At 41.7% G+C, this 20,023-nt stretch overlaps 1 protein-coding gene across 1 annotated transcript; it reads right to left on the bottom strand.

The window, feature by feature from the left end:
* Positions 1 to 111: 111 nt before the first annotated feature.
* Positions 112 to 16,912, bottom strand: mboat2a (membrane bound O-acyltransferase domain containing 2a). Its single transcript, XM_079573148.1, has 13 exons — positions 16,538 to 16,912; positions 11,116 to 11,261; positions 10,002 to 10,079; positions 8,365 to 8,460; positions 6,138 to 6,193; positions 5,742 to 5,796; positions 5,283 to 5,469; positions 4,903 to 5,095; positions 4,352 to 4,455; positions 4,203 to 4,267; positions 3,993 to 4,125; positions 3,467 to 3,618; positions 112 to 2,138 (listed from the first exon to the last, which is right to left on the bottom strand). The coding sequence occupies exons 1-13, from the start codon at positions 16,619 to 16,621 to the stop codon at positions 1,988 to 1,990; spliced, it is 1,500 nt and encodes a 499-aa protein (XP_079429274.1). The 5' UTR covers positions 16,622 to 16,912; the 3' UTR covers positions 112 to 1,987.
* Between the last annotated feature and the right edge of the window lie 3,111 nt (positions 16,913 to 20,023).

The following is a 20,023-nucleotide window of genomic DNA, read 5'->3' as shown; positions in this document are numbered from 1 at the left end:
AACATCAATATGCTGAAAATGCAATGACAATGAGGTGGCAGCAATAGTTTTACTTTCTCCACTGATTGAAGTGGTATTACAACTAAATTAAAATTCACAGCATTAGTGTTTAAAAATAATTCTCTTTATTTTCCACATAAATCAGAATTTGAATGTACTGTTATACAAATCTTTCAATAAAGTTCCTTTTTTCCCACACAAAAATAACTTATGTTAGCAGACACATACATACTACATGGACATGTGCACACTCAGTCGCAGGCTTTCAGACAGGTAACTAAGGTCGCGCCAGTCAGGGTTTGGCACTTTGAACACATGGAGCACTTTGCATTGATGTGCTGGTTCAGGGGACCATGCAGTGCAAGAATCGCTGTTTGGAAAATGACATCTGTTTTCCTTTGAGGGCCCCTTTACTTCAGCAGGCCCTGGCTACAAGAGTTCACTCCAGACAAATAGACCAGCCACATGAATACTAACACACCGTAATGGATGGCAGGAATACATTATACAACACAACTGCACCAGAATCCAGAATTGGAGATGTATGGAGCTCCACAGACTTGTCTTCATCAACAAAAAAATGTAAAAAGGATTCAGAAAGATGACCACTGTTTTACACACAGAAAAGCTCTGTAACATGATTGACAGAGTGGCAAGGATTTTGGCATCATAATGGCAGGACAAGATGGAATGATAGAGTAACAAGAGAAGGACTCAAACTATAAAAACATGGTGTGTGGCCCCGTACAGTGACTCAACCTTTGTACATCAAGCATGGCTATCACTGCATTCAAATTACATTGTGAAAGTCTTTTGTATCTTTCCTCATAATAGCTAATTGAACATTTCCAAATTTGAAGCGAGTCTATCCCCAGGGTAAAACATATATATTTCAAAGAAGTCGAGTCAGAACAGAGAATAGACCACAGATGAGTGAATAAAATCCCTTTTTAAACATGTAAATGATGGGTTACGTCGGCCAGAAAGCAGCAGATATGAAAGAGGCTATGCATTTACATCATTATCATTCTAAACAGAACCCTCAATGGACCGAGTGTCAAAACAAATACCGGTAATAACAAATGCCATAACTCAACGTCGACACTCATTTGACCTCTGTTGCCGTGCTGTGACATCATCTGCTCATCCTTTATAGAAGAAATGACAAGCTCATCAAGTAATTCTTGAATGCATACTTAAGGCCAGTGGTTCTCAACTGGTAGGTCGTGACCCCAAAGTGGGTCGCGGAACCGTTGTCAGTGGGTCGCGAGCCTTTCCCTTGTGACATTTCTTACAATATTCATCTTCTGAGAAAGTAGAGCACCACCATCAAGTCTTGTCTTCACCATGGTGCCAGCTTTTTCGGCTTATCTAATGCTTATTCAACAATTTAATAATTTGTGGTGAAAATACAATATAATACTAAATAACATGATAGTGGGTCCCGATGCCAAATCAGTTGAGAACCACTGCTTTAGACCATCTAAGTTGGACAAAATCATCATCCCACTTTAGAAGCCTAGCGGGTTCACAGTCTCTAAAATGAATGATGAGAATGGATTTCAAAGATAGTGTCATCACGAACATCTAAATACAAAACACATACGACATGAATTAATTTTCAGTTAAACTTTAAAAAAGACAGAATCAAACTAAGCTGTAAGGATTGTAAGGCCTGTTTGTAATTGGCAGCTGATAATAGGAGTTGTTTGTTGAACGTGATAACATTTCCCGCTCCTTCACAAAGCCTGTATCCGCCGTCTTTCGCTTCCAGTACACAGAGGGTTCAAGGCAACATTGAATCAGTTTGTCTTTGACTTTATACAATGCGCTCACTGCACTACATGTGATCTTCCTGTATCCAGATCGAAGTGGAATAGTTGTAATCCTTGCTACGGGACGATTTGACGGGACGTTGACTTGTGTTATTTCAACATTTAGTTCTTTGTAAACAGCCCGCTGCTCGCCCCAGTGCGTGCGCTCAGTCTCATGAGCTCTTGTCTTTCTGGTTGCAGTTGTTGTCTGTGCTGCTGTGCTCAGCCTGCAAGTCGTCCTGCTGTTTAGGCGGCCGGCGCCTCTTCACGGGCAGAGCCATTACCAGTAGTACACACAGAAGATGGAGGCAGAAGTACCAAGACCTGAAAGAAAACCAGAGCCAAGAGGTTTTAATATCATTTAAACCAGGGGTGCCCAAAGGGGGCCAAATTTGGCCCTCCGAAACAATTCTGTTGGCCCGCCTGAGAGTGACCTACTTTTGCGCCAGTATGATTAATACCAACTCTCTCCCATTTATTCTCAATGGTAAATATGGTTGTTGTGGTGTTATCAATCACAGTGTTGTAGCATCAACTTTCCCAGTTTTCCAATTTTTATTGTAAAGGTTGTTGACATCAACAAAGGTACATGTTAAAAATTTACTTATAAAAGAATGTATGCTGAATTGACACTTTCAAAATGATCTATTTTGGCATTTTCTTTGAGTTAACAAATTAATGATGTAAAGTCACTGTAGGTACTGTAGATATAGGTGTATTTGTTTACATTTTGTGCTATATTGCTACAATAGTTGATTTTGTTCTACTAAAACTAGGCTTTTGTCATAGCATGGTATTTGCATATATAGACTTAAATGCAAATGTATACCGAAAAGGAAAATAAAGTAACTATTATTATATCCAGTTATATGTGTTTCACGCTGGACATCGCCATGTTTGGCCCACGACCCACAGGCACTTTTTCAATTTGGCCTCAGAGATAAAAAGTTTGGGCACCCCTGATTTAAACATTAAAAAATCAGGTCCTAAATTGAATCCAGAGATACATAAGCTTCAGAAATACACAACTTCCTGAATTTCTATGTTTGTGTTAATGCAGCTAAATATTACTTCATGTATATTTGGACGTACAAACGTCAACACAGAACATAGCTCAAAGAAGTTTACTAAACATAATCCGGTATCTTCATTCCTCTTCACACAGTGGTCTGTCCAGTAGCTGGGAGGTTTTCTGTCAGCGGCCCAGTGATGTAAAGACTGTCCTCTCAAGCCGGGGCTCATTTAAGTGCCTCGTTAACTTTTACTATTACAATGGAGTGGTGCTAATGAGAGTGCAGCTCAATCTGTACCGCTACAATTGTACTCTAACATCAAGGCTACCAACTATTTAGGCAGAATATCCATTAGCCCTGTCGTGTATAGTCAGACTGTTTAAATTTCAAGAAAAAAGTACAAGCTACATTTTCTAGACTAAAGATTATCAATATAAATTTCATGACAAATTGACCTGTTAAATCCTTACATTTACCGTTACATTTTCTCTTAAAAGTTTTCCTCGCCTGAAATGACAGGCTATACCAACATCTCACTTATAGATACTTTTGATATTGGCAGATATTCCAATTCAGACAAAAAGTAAATTAAGTCAAAATATGGCAAGACATGCAATGAGATATGTTCATGGCGGGTACCTGTAAAATTTGAGCGAGGGTCCCACAGCGAGGAGGACGAATGGCACCACTGTGTAGCTGATGGCCACTTGAGTAGCAGCCCAGGTCATAACGTCATACACTCGTTTATGTGTGTCAGAAACCAGGAAGTATGGTCTGATGTTATGCCGCACCTGAAAAATAAAATAATAATCAGTTCATTCAAAAGGAACTCAGGAACTATGAAAAAAAAATTGATATCCAAAATTTGAAAAGTCGGATGATTGTAAAATGTTTGGTGAGATTTCACAATCTCTGAGTGGAATGTTCATATCATGTGTGATGAAGGAGAGTGATAAAGTGATGGAATAGACAGTAATGCTTGTTAAGCAATAATGTGTGAAGCCTTGATCATAACAAAAAAGTCTGGAGCCTTTTCTTTATACATTTTCCCCCCCATGTTTTTATTGTTGCCCCGTCTGACCTTTTAACTGCTGTTCTAAAACTTGATATTAATAATAATAATAAAATAAACCCAGTCCTCATTGAAGTCCATATGATTACTTACTGCACGTGCAGCCATTGTCACCACTATTCCAGTGACAAAGGTCATATAGTAGCCCGGATACACTCCATGCCACAAGGCTGACAGCAGGAAGGTGGCTGCTGTGGGATTGACTGGACATCGCTCATAACAGACCCTGTGAATCCACAAATATATTAAGCCACGAAAAGTAAAAGTAAAAATGACCAATTCACACAAAGAAAATTACTTTACCTTTTGAGCCAAAGGGAGGTCTGGATATTCCAGTTGTCTAAGAATAATTTAAAACTTGTGGCAAACTAAACAAATAGAAGGACAAATGTGTTGAAAAGACAGATCTATACTGCATTTATAAAGTAAATAAGTGAGAAAAAAAGATATACCTCAATATCGAGAATTCTAAGGTTGGAAATTAGGTCCCAGCGTGGGGAGCCATCTTTATTGTAGCCATTAAAACCAAATCCTGCTGCATTGTTTATGGCATCAGCTGCACAAAAACGAAATGGTTTTAGGGACTGCAAACAGTCACTGAACACTAGGTGGCACTGCAGTGTAGAAAATGACACAAAGGGCTACACTTCAATTTGCCCAGACATCCGTTTATCACGAAGTCAGGCCTGGTGTGAGCAGGATGATATAAAAATGCCTACATTTAGATAATAAAATAATAAAATAAATTAAGTGAATTTAGTTGCCTAAATCTGAAAAGAATTTATTCAACTTTACATTTTCCTTATTGTATTCAAAGCATATTTAATCATATGCACTGCTCTGTAGAGCTTCTCTCACATGGACAAAGCACAGATCTGTTCCTTTGACAGTAAATTCAAATGATATGAGGCTCCTTCAAACTGTGTCACAATAGATGTTTTTAGTCAAAAAACAAAAACTGTGACAACAAATTTCAGTTGATAAAATGAACACTGATACTCACCAAGCGTCCATACAAAGTAGTATTTGGGCCTGAGCGCCAGCATGGACAGGTATAGGTAGACCACCTGTGTGTGTATTGGCGTAGAAGAGAGGAACTTATCATCAAGGACATGTTCCACTGGGAGCACCTTACACAGTGACAGGTAGATGGCAAGTGATACTGCACACGTGCACAGCTTGGACACCACCACGCTCTACAAGAGAGAATAGTAACACCAAATTATGTATTCATACTCCACAAGCTTTCATTTTGAACATATTCACATTAAACAGTCTTTTTCAGCTACTCATTAATTTTGCAAGATCCATATGGATATTTCTGAATAGGTTCATTTTCAACGTGTCAAAATTAGCATCAGCACAAAGATCGGTATGTCCTACCTGAGGAGACGGCTCACTCGTCTTCCATTTGCCATTCTCTTTGCCATTGGCATTGTCCTGATGCCGAGGCTGGTAGTTTGTTCCTTCAATAAAAGCCTTGTAGTCATTATAAGAGCAAGTGGGCCCTGCCAGAATGCCCATGAAGTTACAGTTATAGCTGAGGTACTCCAGCAGACTGGGCATCCTCCTGCAGAAATAAGTTATGTACAGCAAAAGAATGTTAAATAGAATATAAATATTACACCATGCACTTCAATAAATCATTTTATATCATATATTATTTTTAACAGCGATTGTCTTTGAATAACCTCTCCAACCCTGGGTAACACAAATGCTGTCATTCAATCCTATGTAATTCGCCAAATCAATGACAAACCACTGCAGCGTCTGAAGGTTTATCAGATTTATAGAGGTGTTGATCTCACCCCACAGCAGCACACACATACCTGAGCCACATACCTGATAGCGAGGTACTTCTGACTGGGGCTCAGCTGCGCCTCACGTTTTGTCAAACCTATAACACAAATGGTACGTTTATTGTTCTATTAACACGACTGTGTTTCAGTGTTTGCCTGAACAACCAGCTAGTGGTATTTGAACATCCTGATGGAGCCTAAAGCCACTATGTTATTGTTAGTAAGTGATTGTTGCGCTCGTCAGGTTTTCTCACAGATAGACCCCACACGTCTGTGTACTTAGTTACACAATAATGTCAAGTTAACATTGGTTCACAGTACAATGTCAGGACAGGCCACATGTGATTGGTCGTGAACTCCCGAGGACAAGGGTCATCTTCAATTCTTTTCAATTTACACAATGCAACGGACATGCTGACAAACTTGGCCTTCAGCTTACCATCATGAATTTCAAAGACCATGCTCGTGATCTTCTGAGTTATAACCATCATCGGCCTGTGGATGAGAAGAGCAAGTTATGAACTTTCCAGTTGTCATGGCAATTTCTACAGTGCACTGTAAACCAAAATCTAACCCCATCATTTGGCCTAAAGTGGGGGGTGAGAGGTATAGCCTCCTGTGATGATGGCAACTGAGTAGGACCAACAGTACATTCAGAAAGATGCATGATAGGAGAACTATTCTCAGAGGGATAAATGAGTTGTTGTGGAGCACAGAAGCGCCCATCATCTCCCTCCCACCATCTTTCAGCAGAAAACCACCCACACAGAAAATTCACAAATGTTGACGGACAGTTATCAAATTGTCGGGGGGAAAAAAGTGATATTTCCAACTTAATTGAAGAGAAACTATATATGAATATGTAATCATAGTATTGCATTTGTATTCGGCATAAGCTGGACACAGGCTGCATCTAAAAAAGTGTAAATAAGCTTAGGAACCTCATTCTCCTCATCGTTGACCCGGATGTGCGTCATTGTCACAAGGAGCCTCCAAATGTGCCGTTGCAGTTAGGAGGGAGTTGGGAAAGAAGTTGTATGTTTCTTTTAATACTACTTTTGGCAGAGGAACCTCAGGATGTTCCTAATCAGCCCATAAGGAGCTAAGAACAATCCCACAAGCCCCACTGGCACCCAAAGGTTACTGAGTTCCAAGATCTCCGTACAAGTGTGAAATGATTGACAGTTGTGCTGCGTGACATTTCATAAAATAAAAACCTTAGCTAGCCTGCTATAAAGCAGGTCATGCAGAGCTAGAGCCACAGCAGCTACATTACACACTTTTATTTACATTTTACAAGAACAAACTTAAGCCACATGGCTCATTTGCATATGATCCACTGTGAAAGAACAGAGTGTAGCAGCAGCTGTCTGTAGTGAACTTAAGGACAGGATTTGGTGAATATCAGTAATTATTGAACAGTGATGTGTTCAATCACATCATTTTGACTTTTGTGCAGTTGCTCGGATTATGTTGGTAAATACTATAATACATTACATTCATTACAGTGCAGAAGGATATGGTGCCTATATTTTGTACCACGTAACTTCCTGGTTGTTTCCTCCATTGGGTTAAGAAGGTTCAAACTCTCATGACAGGCTGAAGGAGCAGCTGAAGCTCTTGTTCCTAACTGCAAAAGGTTCCTCAAGGTCGACCTCATGACGTAGGCCTCACACGTTAAGGAAAATGAGAAAGGAGAATGGAAAAGGATAGTTCCTTTGACACTGTTTAGATGCCGCCTTAGGTCGATTAGAAACAGAGAGAGAGAGGCAGTCTGCCTCGACTGTCTGACTATCTGGAAATTAACTTGATAAGCATCCTATTCAGACATTTGATTTAGCTTCATTTCAATCAGTATGACAAGTGAAAACTGACATAAGGGGATGTAACATGCCTTTACTGTAAACATACATGCATGTAGATTATGCCTTTAACACCAGTGTACATTACACTGTGGGGGCAATGAGTGTTTTGTAACATGTTACACAGATTACGTTTTTAAAGTAACAAGTAATGTAACCCTTTTACGCATTCACAAGTAATCTAGTACATATCACTCTTTTAACACAGTTAGTTGTGGTCATCTCCTCTATTCATCCCAACCTTTCCCTGCTCTTACAACAGCCACAGAGGAGGCACAGGTTATTGACTTATTTTGCTCAAAATTGATAATAATTGTTGGTAACACAGCAGTATTCTTACGAATTACTTTCACATAATACTTTACATACATTAAAAAAATTACTTTCCAGAGGAAACATTACTTTAAACCGTAACACTGCCCAATACTGATGCTTAAAGGAACTGTATGGAGTATTTTCCTCTCCATACATGTTCCAGCCATGTCCTAATTTGTAGAATGACCCCATACCTATTCACCACAACTGCCTCTAAAATCCTGCACAGTGACTCATATGACAGTGCCGTCATGCACAAGCTTCATATAGAGACTGCAGTTACGCATAAGACCTGAGGTGGCAGTAGTGAGCATAAAATGACCAACTTGGATCTAGTCTCTTTAACATCTCTGTATGCGTTGCATTGGCTACTGTAGATTCCAGACACTTTCGATAAGAAAGCAGGAGGAGCAGGCAAGACAGGCTGCTTAATATGATAATGCTACCGTTTTGGTTTTCTTGTAGTGCGTTTTTGTCAGCTGTGCTTACCCTGTGAAATCCGCAGAGTACATGCCGTAGTCAAAGACGTAGACACGAGTGATCTGACACAGGATCAGATAGCCCAACGTCACAATGAAGCAGTACCTGTAAGAGACACAAAACACATGAATGAAAGATAACTGTGGATTGGTATAATATCTGCTCTGAATGTAGAAATGCATGGAAAACCAAGACACTGAAGAGTACACTAGATTATTTATTTTATTATTTGAGTCTTAGACCCAACAGTCCATCCTGACTCTTTTGTCATTCTTATGTCATTCTCCCTGACATTCTCTTTTTCTCACAACTGGGACGGGAACAACAGCAGCTGCAACATGGGATGTCCAGGGACAATCTATTTGCCTGTTTGCCTTTGTTTGTTCCCTTTTTTCCAAAGTCACTTATACATAACTAGTACATCTCTCTCTGGGGCAGCAGTGGATGTGATATTAAGTTAAATCAATAGAATTGAACTGAACCAGAGTAAACTGCAAATCAATACACTATTGTTATAGTATTGAAGATGTAGTAAAGCGATGGCTCAGCCAGAAGGCTAAAAAGGGATGGCTCAGAAACCAGACAAAGGACAGTGTCAACACAGAGACAAAGGGCCAAAGACAGAGCCCCAGTCAGCTGGAGCCAGAGGAGGAGCGTTCAGTACCAGCTAGTCCAGTCCAACACATCCAACTCACACTGAGGAGTCGACTATAAATGTCCCAAAGGGATCAAATTACAGCCTAACTGGCAGCAGCTGCATTATAAACCTTTGAGAACAACTGTGACTGTGTAATGCTGCTCAAAACAGCCTTCAATTGATTTATGATTAAATATGAAAACCTTCTTTGCCATACTGTCCTGTGAGTGAAGCCACCAGAGCCGGCTAATGTTCCCAGCTTCCTGGTTTATCACCAGCTGATTGTTGATACTGGAAATGAAGTGGCAAAACACGTTGTACAGGTTTTATACGCCTTTCTCCTCTCTATGAATCTCCACCCAACTCAACACTGCTTTGATTAATGAGCACCACAGTGTATATTTATCCAAAGCTATAAGGCCTCTCATCAGACTTATAGAACAGTCAGGTCCACAGTGCTTCCTCATTTGCTCAATTCTTTACTGTTTGATATGAGTGTTTGAGGAGCGCCACTCCCTTCCTAATGTTAAAGCTGTAGGACAGCACTAATAATGCTGTTTGGTCTTGTCTTACCTCCTCTTCTAGATTAAAAGCTAAAGGAGACAGAGCGTTTGCAGTCGCCGGCCCCAAACTGTGGAACTCTCTCCCACTAAATATTAGAGTGGCTACATCAGTGGAGAGTTTCAAGTCACAGCTTAAAACACACTTTTTTGCTTTTAATTCAAGTTGAGCAACCATTAAATGTTTTACATTTTTGTACTTCATATGTTTCTCTTGTGTGTACTGAACTTTGTAAATGTGGTATATAAATAAACTTGACCATGACCATGTTATCATATGCCAAGCAAGCCGTTTGCTTATAGTGACTAGATTACGATCCATGTCCATCTAAATGTTGTGGCTTTCTTCAAACTCAATCAGCAAAAACAGGATGCAGATAAGGGCATGGCTATAAAAGGCAGCTATTTGTCCTAAGGGTGACAGTATGAAACTCAATGCTTACACTTACTTGTGCATGTGCTCCAAGCCGGCAAAGATCATGACGCCGTAGGAGAGGCCGCTCTGCACGAGGAAGTGGAGAGAATACCTGTGAGGGGCAGACAGGCGCAGGGTCAGGCTGAGTCCGGGGCTATATCTCATCGCACTGATAAAACTGTCTAATGAACAGCTCATTCCTTTATTACAACTAATTCAGACATAGAAGGCCCGATCTTGTGTCTCAAAACGGAGACGATAGCGTGACATTTTGCGCTCAGTAGGAGCACTTTGTGATCTTGCCACTCCAGACTTAGTGCATTTAAGTGGGTGGAGACAAAACACATTTTCCTCCAACCAGATCGACTCCGCGTCCAGGAGAGTGGTTGTGTGGGGTAAACATGTGCTTTTGTTTTGCTTCGCGTTCACGCCAAGCGCGGCTGATCCGCGCCACAGCGGACGCTGTAGCTCTTTTTCTCTCGAGACGTGAACATCGTTTAGCTCACGATGGGGTAAATAAAGTTTTTAGTTTGACCTGTGAGAGCCTAAGAAAGAAAGAACGCAAGACAGCGCAATCTAAACGAGGAAGTGAATGTCAGCCGTGTTTCCATCAGTGCAGTCGCCTCCTCTTGTGACGCCCCCTCACAGGTGGCGGAGGCGAATGGCACATATAGCGCCGCCACTCGGAAAATAATTCGCCAAGAGCCTGTGCCGCCCCGTGCGCCGCCACAAGATCTGGCCCTTAATCTTTATTTGGGGATTTTTCTGTTCGGTAAGAGATCTGCGGTCCGAAATATTTGGGTAACACCTGTATTTGGTAATAGGGAATGCACTTTTGTGAAGCTTCGTTTATTCGCCTCATTAAGGAAATTGCTGTTAAGACAGTCGGGCCTCGCTTTCACTCGAACATGACCTCAGTGTGACTCTGTGTAATACAACACTGTAGAGCCACTGGTCTCATGCAAATGATCGTCTGTCACAGCACCAGCTGACATTACACCTGCTGCACTGGCTAGATTCGTACCACTGTCTGCACTCCGATATGAGACTGCCACACAGACACAGCAAACCACTAAACCAACACAGGAAATCACTTTCTGAGAAGATAAGCATATGCGCATGCTTACTTAGTCAGAGTCGACACTTACCAGCCAAAACAGAACAATGCCAGGTAGAAGCCCAGCAGCGTGGCCACTACATGTCGGACAAAAGGGCTGGTCTTGTTGGGATGGAGGTAGATCCGGAACCACACAGCCATGAGAAGTGCAAAGAGCTGGCAGGCCACAAAATTTACCTGGACAAATGGTGACAAAAAGTTATGTTAGTATTATCCATGATAGTGTTGACAGAATCTTACAAGCATCACAGCATCAGATACTAGCTGAGAAGAGCTGTTTCACATTTAACTTAAATTCAAGCTATGGTCTTTTTTTGGTGCTTACATGAATTTAAGATGAATATTTTACATTTTATTTTACAAATGCAAGTATCATTTGAGCACCAGTGTTGCGGCATCAGTTTTGGAGATGTCACTGTCATTTCAACTGAATTTCCATAGTTATTATTAAGTCCTACTTCACAGAAAGTATCTTTATTTTCCGGGTCATAGTGGGAGTGGTGGCCACGCTGATGCTGTAAAGGGGTTTTGCAGACAATTGTGTGATTGACCCGATCCACTCAGAGCACAATAGTGGCCTGTGGCTGTGATGTATGCTCCTCTGCAGATGTGGGTTGAAAGGGAGAAGAAAGATCTACAGTATGTGCTATTGATCCTCCCATCTACTTGTGTTAGCCAGACAATCTAATTGTTCTACAGTGTCCATTCTCCAAGTGCATATCACAGCCACGCTCAAGCTAAGACTCCTTTATGAAGACCGTTTCATGGGCCATAAGGTGCATAGTGATTTGATTAGTCAGATCATATGCATGCTTTGCTTTTCTTGCAGAGATCATTTACAAATCATAAATCGGTGTGAAAGCATTTCCTCAAAGGCAGAAGCAGCACCAAGTGTTAGCTCACAACAAGTTGTACATCTGCTAAATGCGCAATTGAGTGGACAAAAACTCACACATTGCAGTGCACTCTGAATATCATCGTTGTGGTTTGTCCTTTAAAAATATAACTTTATTGAAAATTTTACTTTCTGTCATTTTCATGTCACTTTCAGCGTGCACAGGTTTGAGTCCTGCGCACAGATATGTCTGGCCACAAGCAACGAAAGGCTCTAGACATTATCCAAGTCTGCTGCAAGATTCATGAGACACATATTCCCTGTCTGGCCTCGTGTTCCTCACACACAGAGTTCCCAGAAAAAAGGAACTCTCTAAATGTTACAATACTCATTAGTGTCCGGATAAACAGTACAGTTCCCTTCTCTTTTTTAACTGATTCTCAACAACACACTTTGACCTTGCCCTCTGAGACTAACTCTGAGCTTCTGGGATACCGTTAGGAGCTGAGGGCTCTGACTCAGAGCAGTGCGAGGGGTGTGTGGACAGAAAGGAGAGGAATTTCACATGGAGAGAGTGACAGTGAAAATGTGGACACGGGCAGAGAGGGGAGGGGGGTTGTGACGGACTGTTCGCGAGGACATGGCGAGACTGTTTATGGGGAGAGGGAGTGAGAAGCTGCTCCACGATGGTAGAGAGTCAAACTGTACATGGGGAGAGGGTGTGATACAGGAAGTGCTCAGGAAAGGAGGGAGTGGCAGACGCTTCACAAGAGGAGAGAACGGTGAGCTGCTCAGGGAGTGTGGGTATGACACGGTAAAGTGAATAAACAATTTGCCTCAGACTGATTGTTATATCAGAGTGCCTTGTTTTATCATTCATAATACATGGACGCTCTTGAATTATTTATTTACAGACAGCAACTATACTCTGGGGTTTAAGTTTTATTGCTCAACTTTAGAGAAGCAAAAGGTCTCCAAAAGGTTCCTCTGAGAGAACACCTCCATTTATCAGCCCATCTGTCTACGATCCCCAGCATCTTCCTCTTGAAATCTCCAATTTGCAAATGTTTCAAATTGTTTGCCATCAAATCTAACAATAACTAGTTAACAATAATTAGAAAAATTTAGTAGTATTAGTATTATTATAGCTGTGATCGTTGGGATTCACACCAATGTTTTTTTCTCATCTTTAGAATTGTAGGAGGATGGAGTGGGAGAAGAATACTGCTTTGCTGACCAAACACTATCAGTTCCTATTCATCCTCACCTTTCAAAAATTGCCAAAAAATAAAGCAGAGATTTTTTTTTTCCCCTAGTTGACACCCTCCGGCTCTCATCCTCTGGTGGAGCGGTGGCAGGGCCAGTGCAAGAGGCGCACATGTGCAAAAACATGACAACTCTGAGTCACAACAGAATCATGCTCAAAGCACCTCTGGCCAGAAACAGTAGTTGGAAGAGTATCACTAGTAGGAGTCAAACGGAGACACTAAATAAAGCGCATGAGGTCGGTTGAAGCCAGGCATTACATAAGGCTGTTAAATAAGAGGCTGGATGCTTCGGTGGTGCAGTATCTGACCTCTGACCTAACAGCTTTCGACTGTTGAAGAAGTTCAACTTTGACCGTGTAGCCCATCCAAACTCAAAGCTCTCTATTTGTACTCACTCCATTGTGCTCATGCTGAATGGTGTTGTTATTACTCCACGTGAATAGCACTGCCGGCCGGTCGTCAAAGTGTTGTCTTTGTAAAGTCCTTTGGTAACGATGGTTTAGATTAGACAAATAAACTGCTGTTAATCAAATCAACAGGCAAATTCATGTTGACGAGCAATGCTGAATAATGTCTAACTGCAATGTGTGTGGTATTTTTACAGGCAAAAGAACTGCTATGATCATGATTTGTATTTTTTTCCACTTCTGTACACTAAGGTAACCAGACTTTGGAAAACTAACTATCAGAGCCTCTGAGAGAGTACTTTATTTTTATTTATTTATTCCAGTTTCATAGAATAAAGGGCATCGTTTATCCAGTGAGAGTGGGTGGCTGGATGAGGGAGGGAGGGTCCGTCCCGCGCATCAGAATGGCTCTCCTGGCCAACAACGTAAGGAAAGCTACAAGTTCAGCAAAATGGGATCAGGGCAAAGAGTAACCGACAGAGAGAATCCCAAAAAAAGCCGTCTCAGGACACAGTGGGACTCTTCCAGACGGGACAACTGAAAGTGCATCAAAAACTGAATCCCTTAACGTGACAAGGCAGGGCAGGTCAAAACATGTGAGCGAGATTAGCTAGCCAGCCTGCTCCTACACCAGTGTACCGATGTGCCCCTTTTGCACAGGGGGGTGCAATGTAGGAATAGGAATTCAGAATAGACTGCAAAACAGAGGTGAAGTTACAGTGAGATTAGAGAGTAAAACATTATAGATTTGTGATATTGCTCCCCTCAAAGAAGCCCTTCTATGCACTGTCTCTACACTTCATGACATCACACATCCCCATGTTTGGTTAAATCCACCTGTCACTCAAGAACATGACGGGGGGAGCAATGTGTAAGGAAAGTAGACGATGTGTGTCTGTTGAGTTCTCAAAGTGTGATCCTCAGAGGCTTGTCTACACAACAAGAACATTGAAGAGGGTTATTCATCAAGACAGGTGCTAAATAGTGGGTGCAACCTGGAAAAAAGCTAAAAAATATAGCTAAAGGACATGTTCTACTGTACTGAATTCAACATTTCAAATTGCCTATATACGAGTTTTAGGGTCCAAAATCTGACATGCAAATGAGAGAATGCTGCTGTTATAAACGGGCTTGACACTCTCAACTATAGGAATCACTTTTTAGAGCCTCATAAAAAGGCCTGAGTCATTATATAGTCTCTACAAATTGGGAGATTATCACAGAGTCAGACCTCAATGTGATTTCTTTATTGTTATATTGCCCAGCCCTACTAAACACAGTTATTTATATAAATGCATTGCTAAAAGCACATTATTCTGACAAAAAGAATAATAAGGAGAAAGAAAATTGTGCCATGTTTGATTATTATTTGAGCGGTCATAACAAAATTTGAAGTTCAACATATTGAATAGGGAAAATATCTGGATAACTGATGACATTGAAGGCCACGCCACCATGCCTCTAAATATACTACACTGTATATTAACACAAGAGGCACAATGAAAAACAAATAAACAATTTGCATCACTAACATTGTGCAAGGATTAGGAAAAAATAAGAAAAGAAATGCACTTGAATGTACAGTACTATTATTGGTCTCTATGGAAGAACACATGATCACACACATCCAAGAGACCGGAGTCTGTTATGTCAACACTTAGGGTTGACGCCACAGGTACCAAGTGTTTGAACTTTAGATGATGAGGTCATTGTCCAGAATAGGCAATTGTGGGAAAATCCTGTTAGTGGCAGTGTCCCGGAAGTAAAGCAGCATTACCTAAAAGACTAATACTTTTCATTTAAATTATTGGCTATATATTTCAAATACAATGTACTCCCTAAAACTCAAAAGTTGGTGGCAGCTATGCCCCGTCTCCTTCTGGATGTGTGTCCCTCCACTGGGACCGGTCTGCAGCCCTCTGCTCCTCCCTGTCTCTAATTGGTTGATCTCTAGAGAGTCGTCCGTCTCCAATTGATTGCATCCCTTGGCTCCATGCTGTATACTTTAGTACTGTGCAAGATGTTTTTGTGGAAATCAGTTGTTTACCTTGAGTTGACAGGTAAATTATGAGACACGGATAAAGACAGATTGATGAAACAATACTTTGCACTGTCATACCACACAAACCCGTCTTGCACTGAACCTCACTGACTTTACAAAACAAACAGGAGCAGTTAGTCCAGTCATGTTTGTGCAAGTATGTGCAACAAAAAACAAAAAACAAATCATTAAAAATTAATTTTAATAAAATGTGGTCCGAGCAGTTGGTGAAGATGTTAAAAGTCTAACTATGATGACTGGCCTCTTGAGAGAACCACATAATGGCACATTCTATGCTTGACATGATGTGTTGAACATGGCCAGGTGTTGGCTACATAGTACCAACATTAAACTCACAAGATGACTCTGATTCCTGCCTCATTTCTGTCTCTTTCACTGGGCTGTTCCCCCACCACATCTATTACTGAAAGTCCTGCACAACTTCATTACTTAGAGGGCATGTGTCTTGCCATAAAAAACAACAATATGAAGGATTACGTTTCGGCCTAAAAGCACACTCACTGATGACATCAAGTGACGGAAAATGAAACTACTTAATCCAGATTATGATGTTTCTGATCCAATGGGAGTGGACCAGATATCAGACAGCAGGCGCAATTTACGAGACCCTGAAAAGACCCTCGGATTAGACGGGGGCAGAGGGGAGACAAAGACAGCCTCCCCAGGGCTGGCCAGATGATGATACTCGCACACACATACACTGATTTCGTGCACGCCTTCCGCTAAATGCGCAGCGTATAGCCATGGCTATGCTAATGTTTTGGAATGTTATATGACTACAAATCAAGCAGCAGGCACACAGACTACACGAAGACGTGCTGTAATACAGTAATTCGAGCCAAACAGACCCTGTAATAACGCCTCCTCCGACATAAACCTACCTGGTCGAGTGGGAGGTTGATGATTTCGCTGATGGGCTGCAACAGAGTGGATCCAGTGCATGATGCTGTCGTTTGGGTAGCCATGCTGGCTCGGTGTCGTTGAGTCCTGCGCCTGGTCTGTGGCCTCAGCCGCCGCCGCTGCTGCTGCTGCTGCGGTGATAAATCCTCTCTGTCCGCGGCTGCTGCTGTGCCGAGGGCTGGACGCTGGTCAGCCGCGGCTCACATCCAACAAAGAGCCGTGCGTCAGAGAGCGCTCCGTGCCCCCGCGCCGCGCTTCGTCAGAGGTTCGGCCTGAGGGCGGGGCGACGGCGACGGGACGGGCTCGGTACACCGTGTTCGGGAGCTACGGGAGCGGGCACAATGCTAATAAGAAGAGAAAGTGGTCAAGCTTGTATCAAAGCTCAGTGTTAAATGTAGGCCTATATTGGTGCAAAAACACGCAGGCTAATGGCAGCGTAATCCATGCTATATTAAGGTTTCCCAGCAAGCCCCTCTCTCTTCCCTTTGTGATAGAGGAAGATAGTGATACCTCTGTAGCAACATCCCTGAAGCTATCGACTCTAGCTGCTTGTGTGTTAAACATTTGACATCGGTCATTTCTTTCAGGTCATATCTCTCATTCTGTTGGAATCTGTTGTGGACATGCACCGGCCAGGGCTGTGAGACTAAAGGCGCATCACGGTGCTGAAAGAGCGGGTTATCTCTGCTGGCTCTGACAGAATCCCACACATGTTACTGAAAGGAGTGGACAGCGAGACGATGTACAGTTTTAAGTCTGCCAGATGTGCACACTGCTCATCTATGGACTATTCAGCTCGTTACCGCCCTCCAGTGGTGAGACTCCTCCTCAGACTGTCCTCTGATATCACTGCTTTCACCTCCTGGACTCTGTACACAATCACCGGTAGATGGCAGCATTTGCGAGCAGGAGCTTTAATGAGATAATCAGTGCAGTCGCAACATTCAATTTAGTTCTATTTCTATTATTATTTTTGTAAAAGTGCCACTCTAAAAATTGGCCTCCATTATATTTGGACTTTTCACATGAAACTAAGCACTAGCAGTCAGCAGAAGGCTATATTAGGATGAGAAACACTGAACTTAACTGCTGACTAAGCTGCATGGAAGAGTTTGCCAGTGCTGGTGTCAAAGTCATGGGTTGTTCTCTGAAAGCACAAAGTAAAGACAAAACTTGCCCTTTAACCACCTGTAACGGTCTGAGCCTGTGAATAGTATGATCTGATGCTTGCCCTAAAGTGCTCTGCAGCCCAAGCCCAGATGTGATGTTCAAAAGTTAGAAGTGTTGAACCTTTATAGTCCCCCTTGCCGTAACTCTGAATCCCACAGGACCCCACTTTGCAAACCAGTGGCCTCCTTCCTGTATGGACACAAGCTAAAACCAGCTAAAACTCCAGGGAGTTGTACAATCACTGTAAAAGCCTCAGCCCTGTCGGCATGTCATGTTTGAGTGCCCTTCAAAACTACAAGGTTAACTCAGCATGGTGTCATCAAGAAAGACGGCCAGCGAAATGGGTTTACTGTGGGGTCAAGGCTGGAGCTGCTACATTGTAATTAATGAGGCTTTTAGTGGACAAGGATTATTAAACAATCAATCATCTCAGAGCACCATAAAGAATACAGCAGAGTAAGCCACAGCGGAAAGAGGGATTTGGCTCTGCATCAGCTCATTGGATTTTCATTGTTGACTGAACAATGAGGAACTGCATCCAGGGCCGACCTTTTGACCTCACTGATGGATCATGTGTGAGTTCAATACTATCACACTGCAGCAGCTATAGAAGATGATGATGGTGGGGGGTCTGTGTTCACCACCCAGCCAGTGTCAATAAAAGCAATATTATCATTATGCACTGTCAAAAGTCTGTCAGAAATAGTGATGTAAGCGCTGGACTGTTTGCTCTCTGAACATACGTCCTGACTCTGGAAACAAACTGCCTAATCTTCACGATAAGAGTGTTCAGATTGTGTCACCAAAAACATTTTTACACATAAAAGCTATAACGTCTTTATGTCGGCTGTGTCTTTTTGCTTCTCCTTCTGAAAATGTGTGATGAATGTTATCATGAAATGCTTGAGGTTTTATAAACAAAAAGGGGAGAATACTTTGAAATTGTATTTAGTTACAGAACACTGAATACCTGCCTTAAAATGTGTCTAGTTACGTATTCTGTTACTTTGTATAATCAGAGTACTGTATTCCAGGGGCGGACTGGGACTGAACAACAGCCCTGGAATCTGACCAATCTGTCCCAAATTAGCGTAGACTTCCATAAACACATATTTTAACCTCTTGCCCCCGGGAAAAGAGTGCATTATCTTCAGTTCGGCTTTACCCAAATATAAAAGCTTCTCGACTGGAGAGCAACAGAGTAACGCCTCATTTGAACACTTAAGCCAAAAGGGATTCTAACTTTTTCTCATGTTGCCGCGTTTTTGTCACATTTTTGTTGCTTTTTCAGTAGTTGTTTTGTGGCTTGATGTGTTTTTTTGTCACGTTTTAGGTCACTTTTTGTGGCTTTTTTCATTGCTTTGTTGTTGTGTTTGACATGTTTTTTTGGTCACTTTTTGTTCCAGCACATTTTTGTTCCGTTTGCCTCCACTATGTTCATGCTTTTCATTTAAGGTTTTAGATTTGGGTAAAGCTTGGTTAAGGTGGAGGGTAAGAGGTTAAGGAGACCGGTGGCCCTAAAGCCAGTGGCCCTTCTGTGCTCTTCCAGAATGGACATATGGTCAGTCCGCCCCTGCTCTATTCTAAATACTTAGAATACTTTCACGTTAATTGACATGATATTGCATAAATGTGGCGATTAAGAAGATGTTTAGGCTACACTTGTTCCAAACTTATTACCACTAATTTGGAATGCAGCAAAAGCACTTTGCAAATGCCCACAGCCCAGAAAGACAGAGCTGAACTTTTCCATGGCTGTTTTGATCCTTTTTGTCTTACGATTTTGAAACTGAAATTTAATGACTAAGTACTTTGATGTATTCCTTTGACATCAAGAAAGTAACTGTATTCTGTCTCAAATGAAAGTGAGTAGGCTGCATGTAACCAACACTGTGGGGAACATTTATTTTCATGTTGATACTGAAATAGAGTATAATAACTGTAATGTGAGTATAGGCCCATAACAGATTCTTCAGTAATGCACTTAAGTTAGGTGTCTTTTCTGGTTTAAACACTGTTTACACCAAGTTTTAACATAATTCAGTTCAATTTAGGTCTATTGTGGACACGGTTAGGCAGTAAGGGCCTGATTCCATCTTGATCTATTCATCAACCATAACAGTAATTGTTAGGCGCCTTTCTAATCACTCTAGGTCGCCTTACATCAAGGAAACTCATTAAAAGCACAAACATTAAAGTGGAACATGGTGTGAAAGGTTTGAGAACCTCTGACCTCACCCTTGTCCCAGCCTTGTCATCTTATGATCATAGACCGTGGATCAGGATGCCAAGAACCT

Source organism: Gobius niger (genome assembly GCF_951799975.1).
Source record: "Gobius niger genome assembly, chromosome: 16".
Classification (NCBI taxonomy): Eukaryota; Metazoa; Chordata; class Actinopteri; order Gobiiformes; family Gobiidae; genus Gobius; species Gobius niger.
Note: the sequence above shows the minus strand (reverse complement) of the source record. Positions and strands in the feature narration are given on the sequence as shown.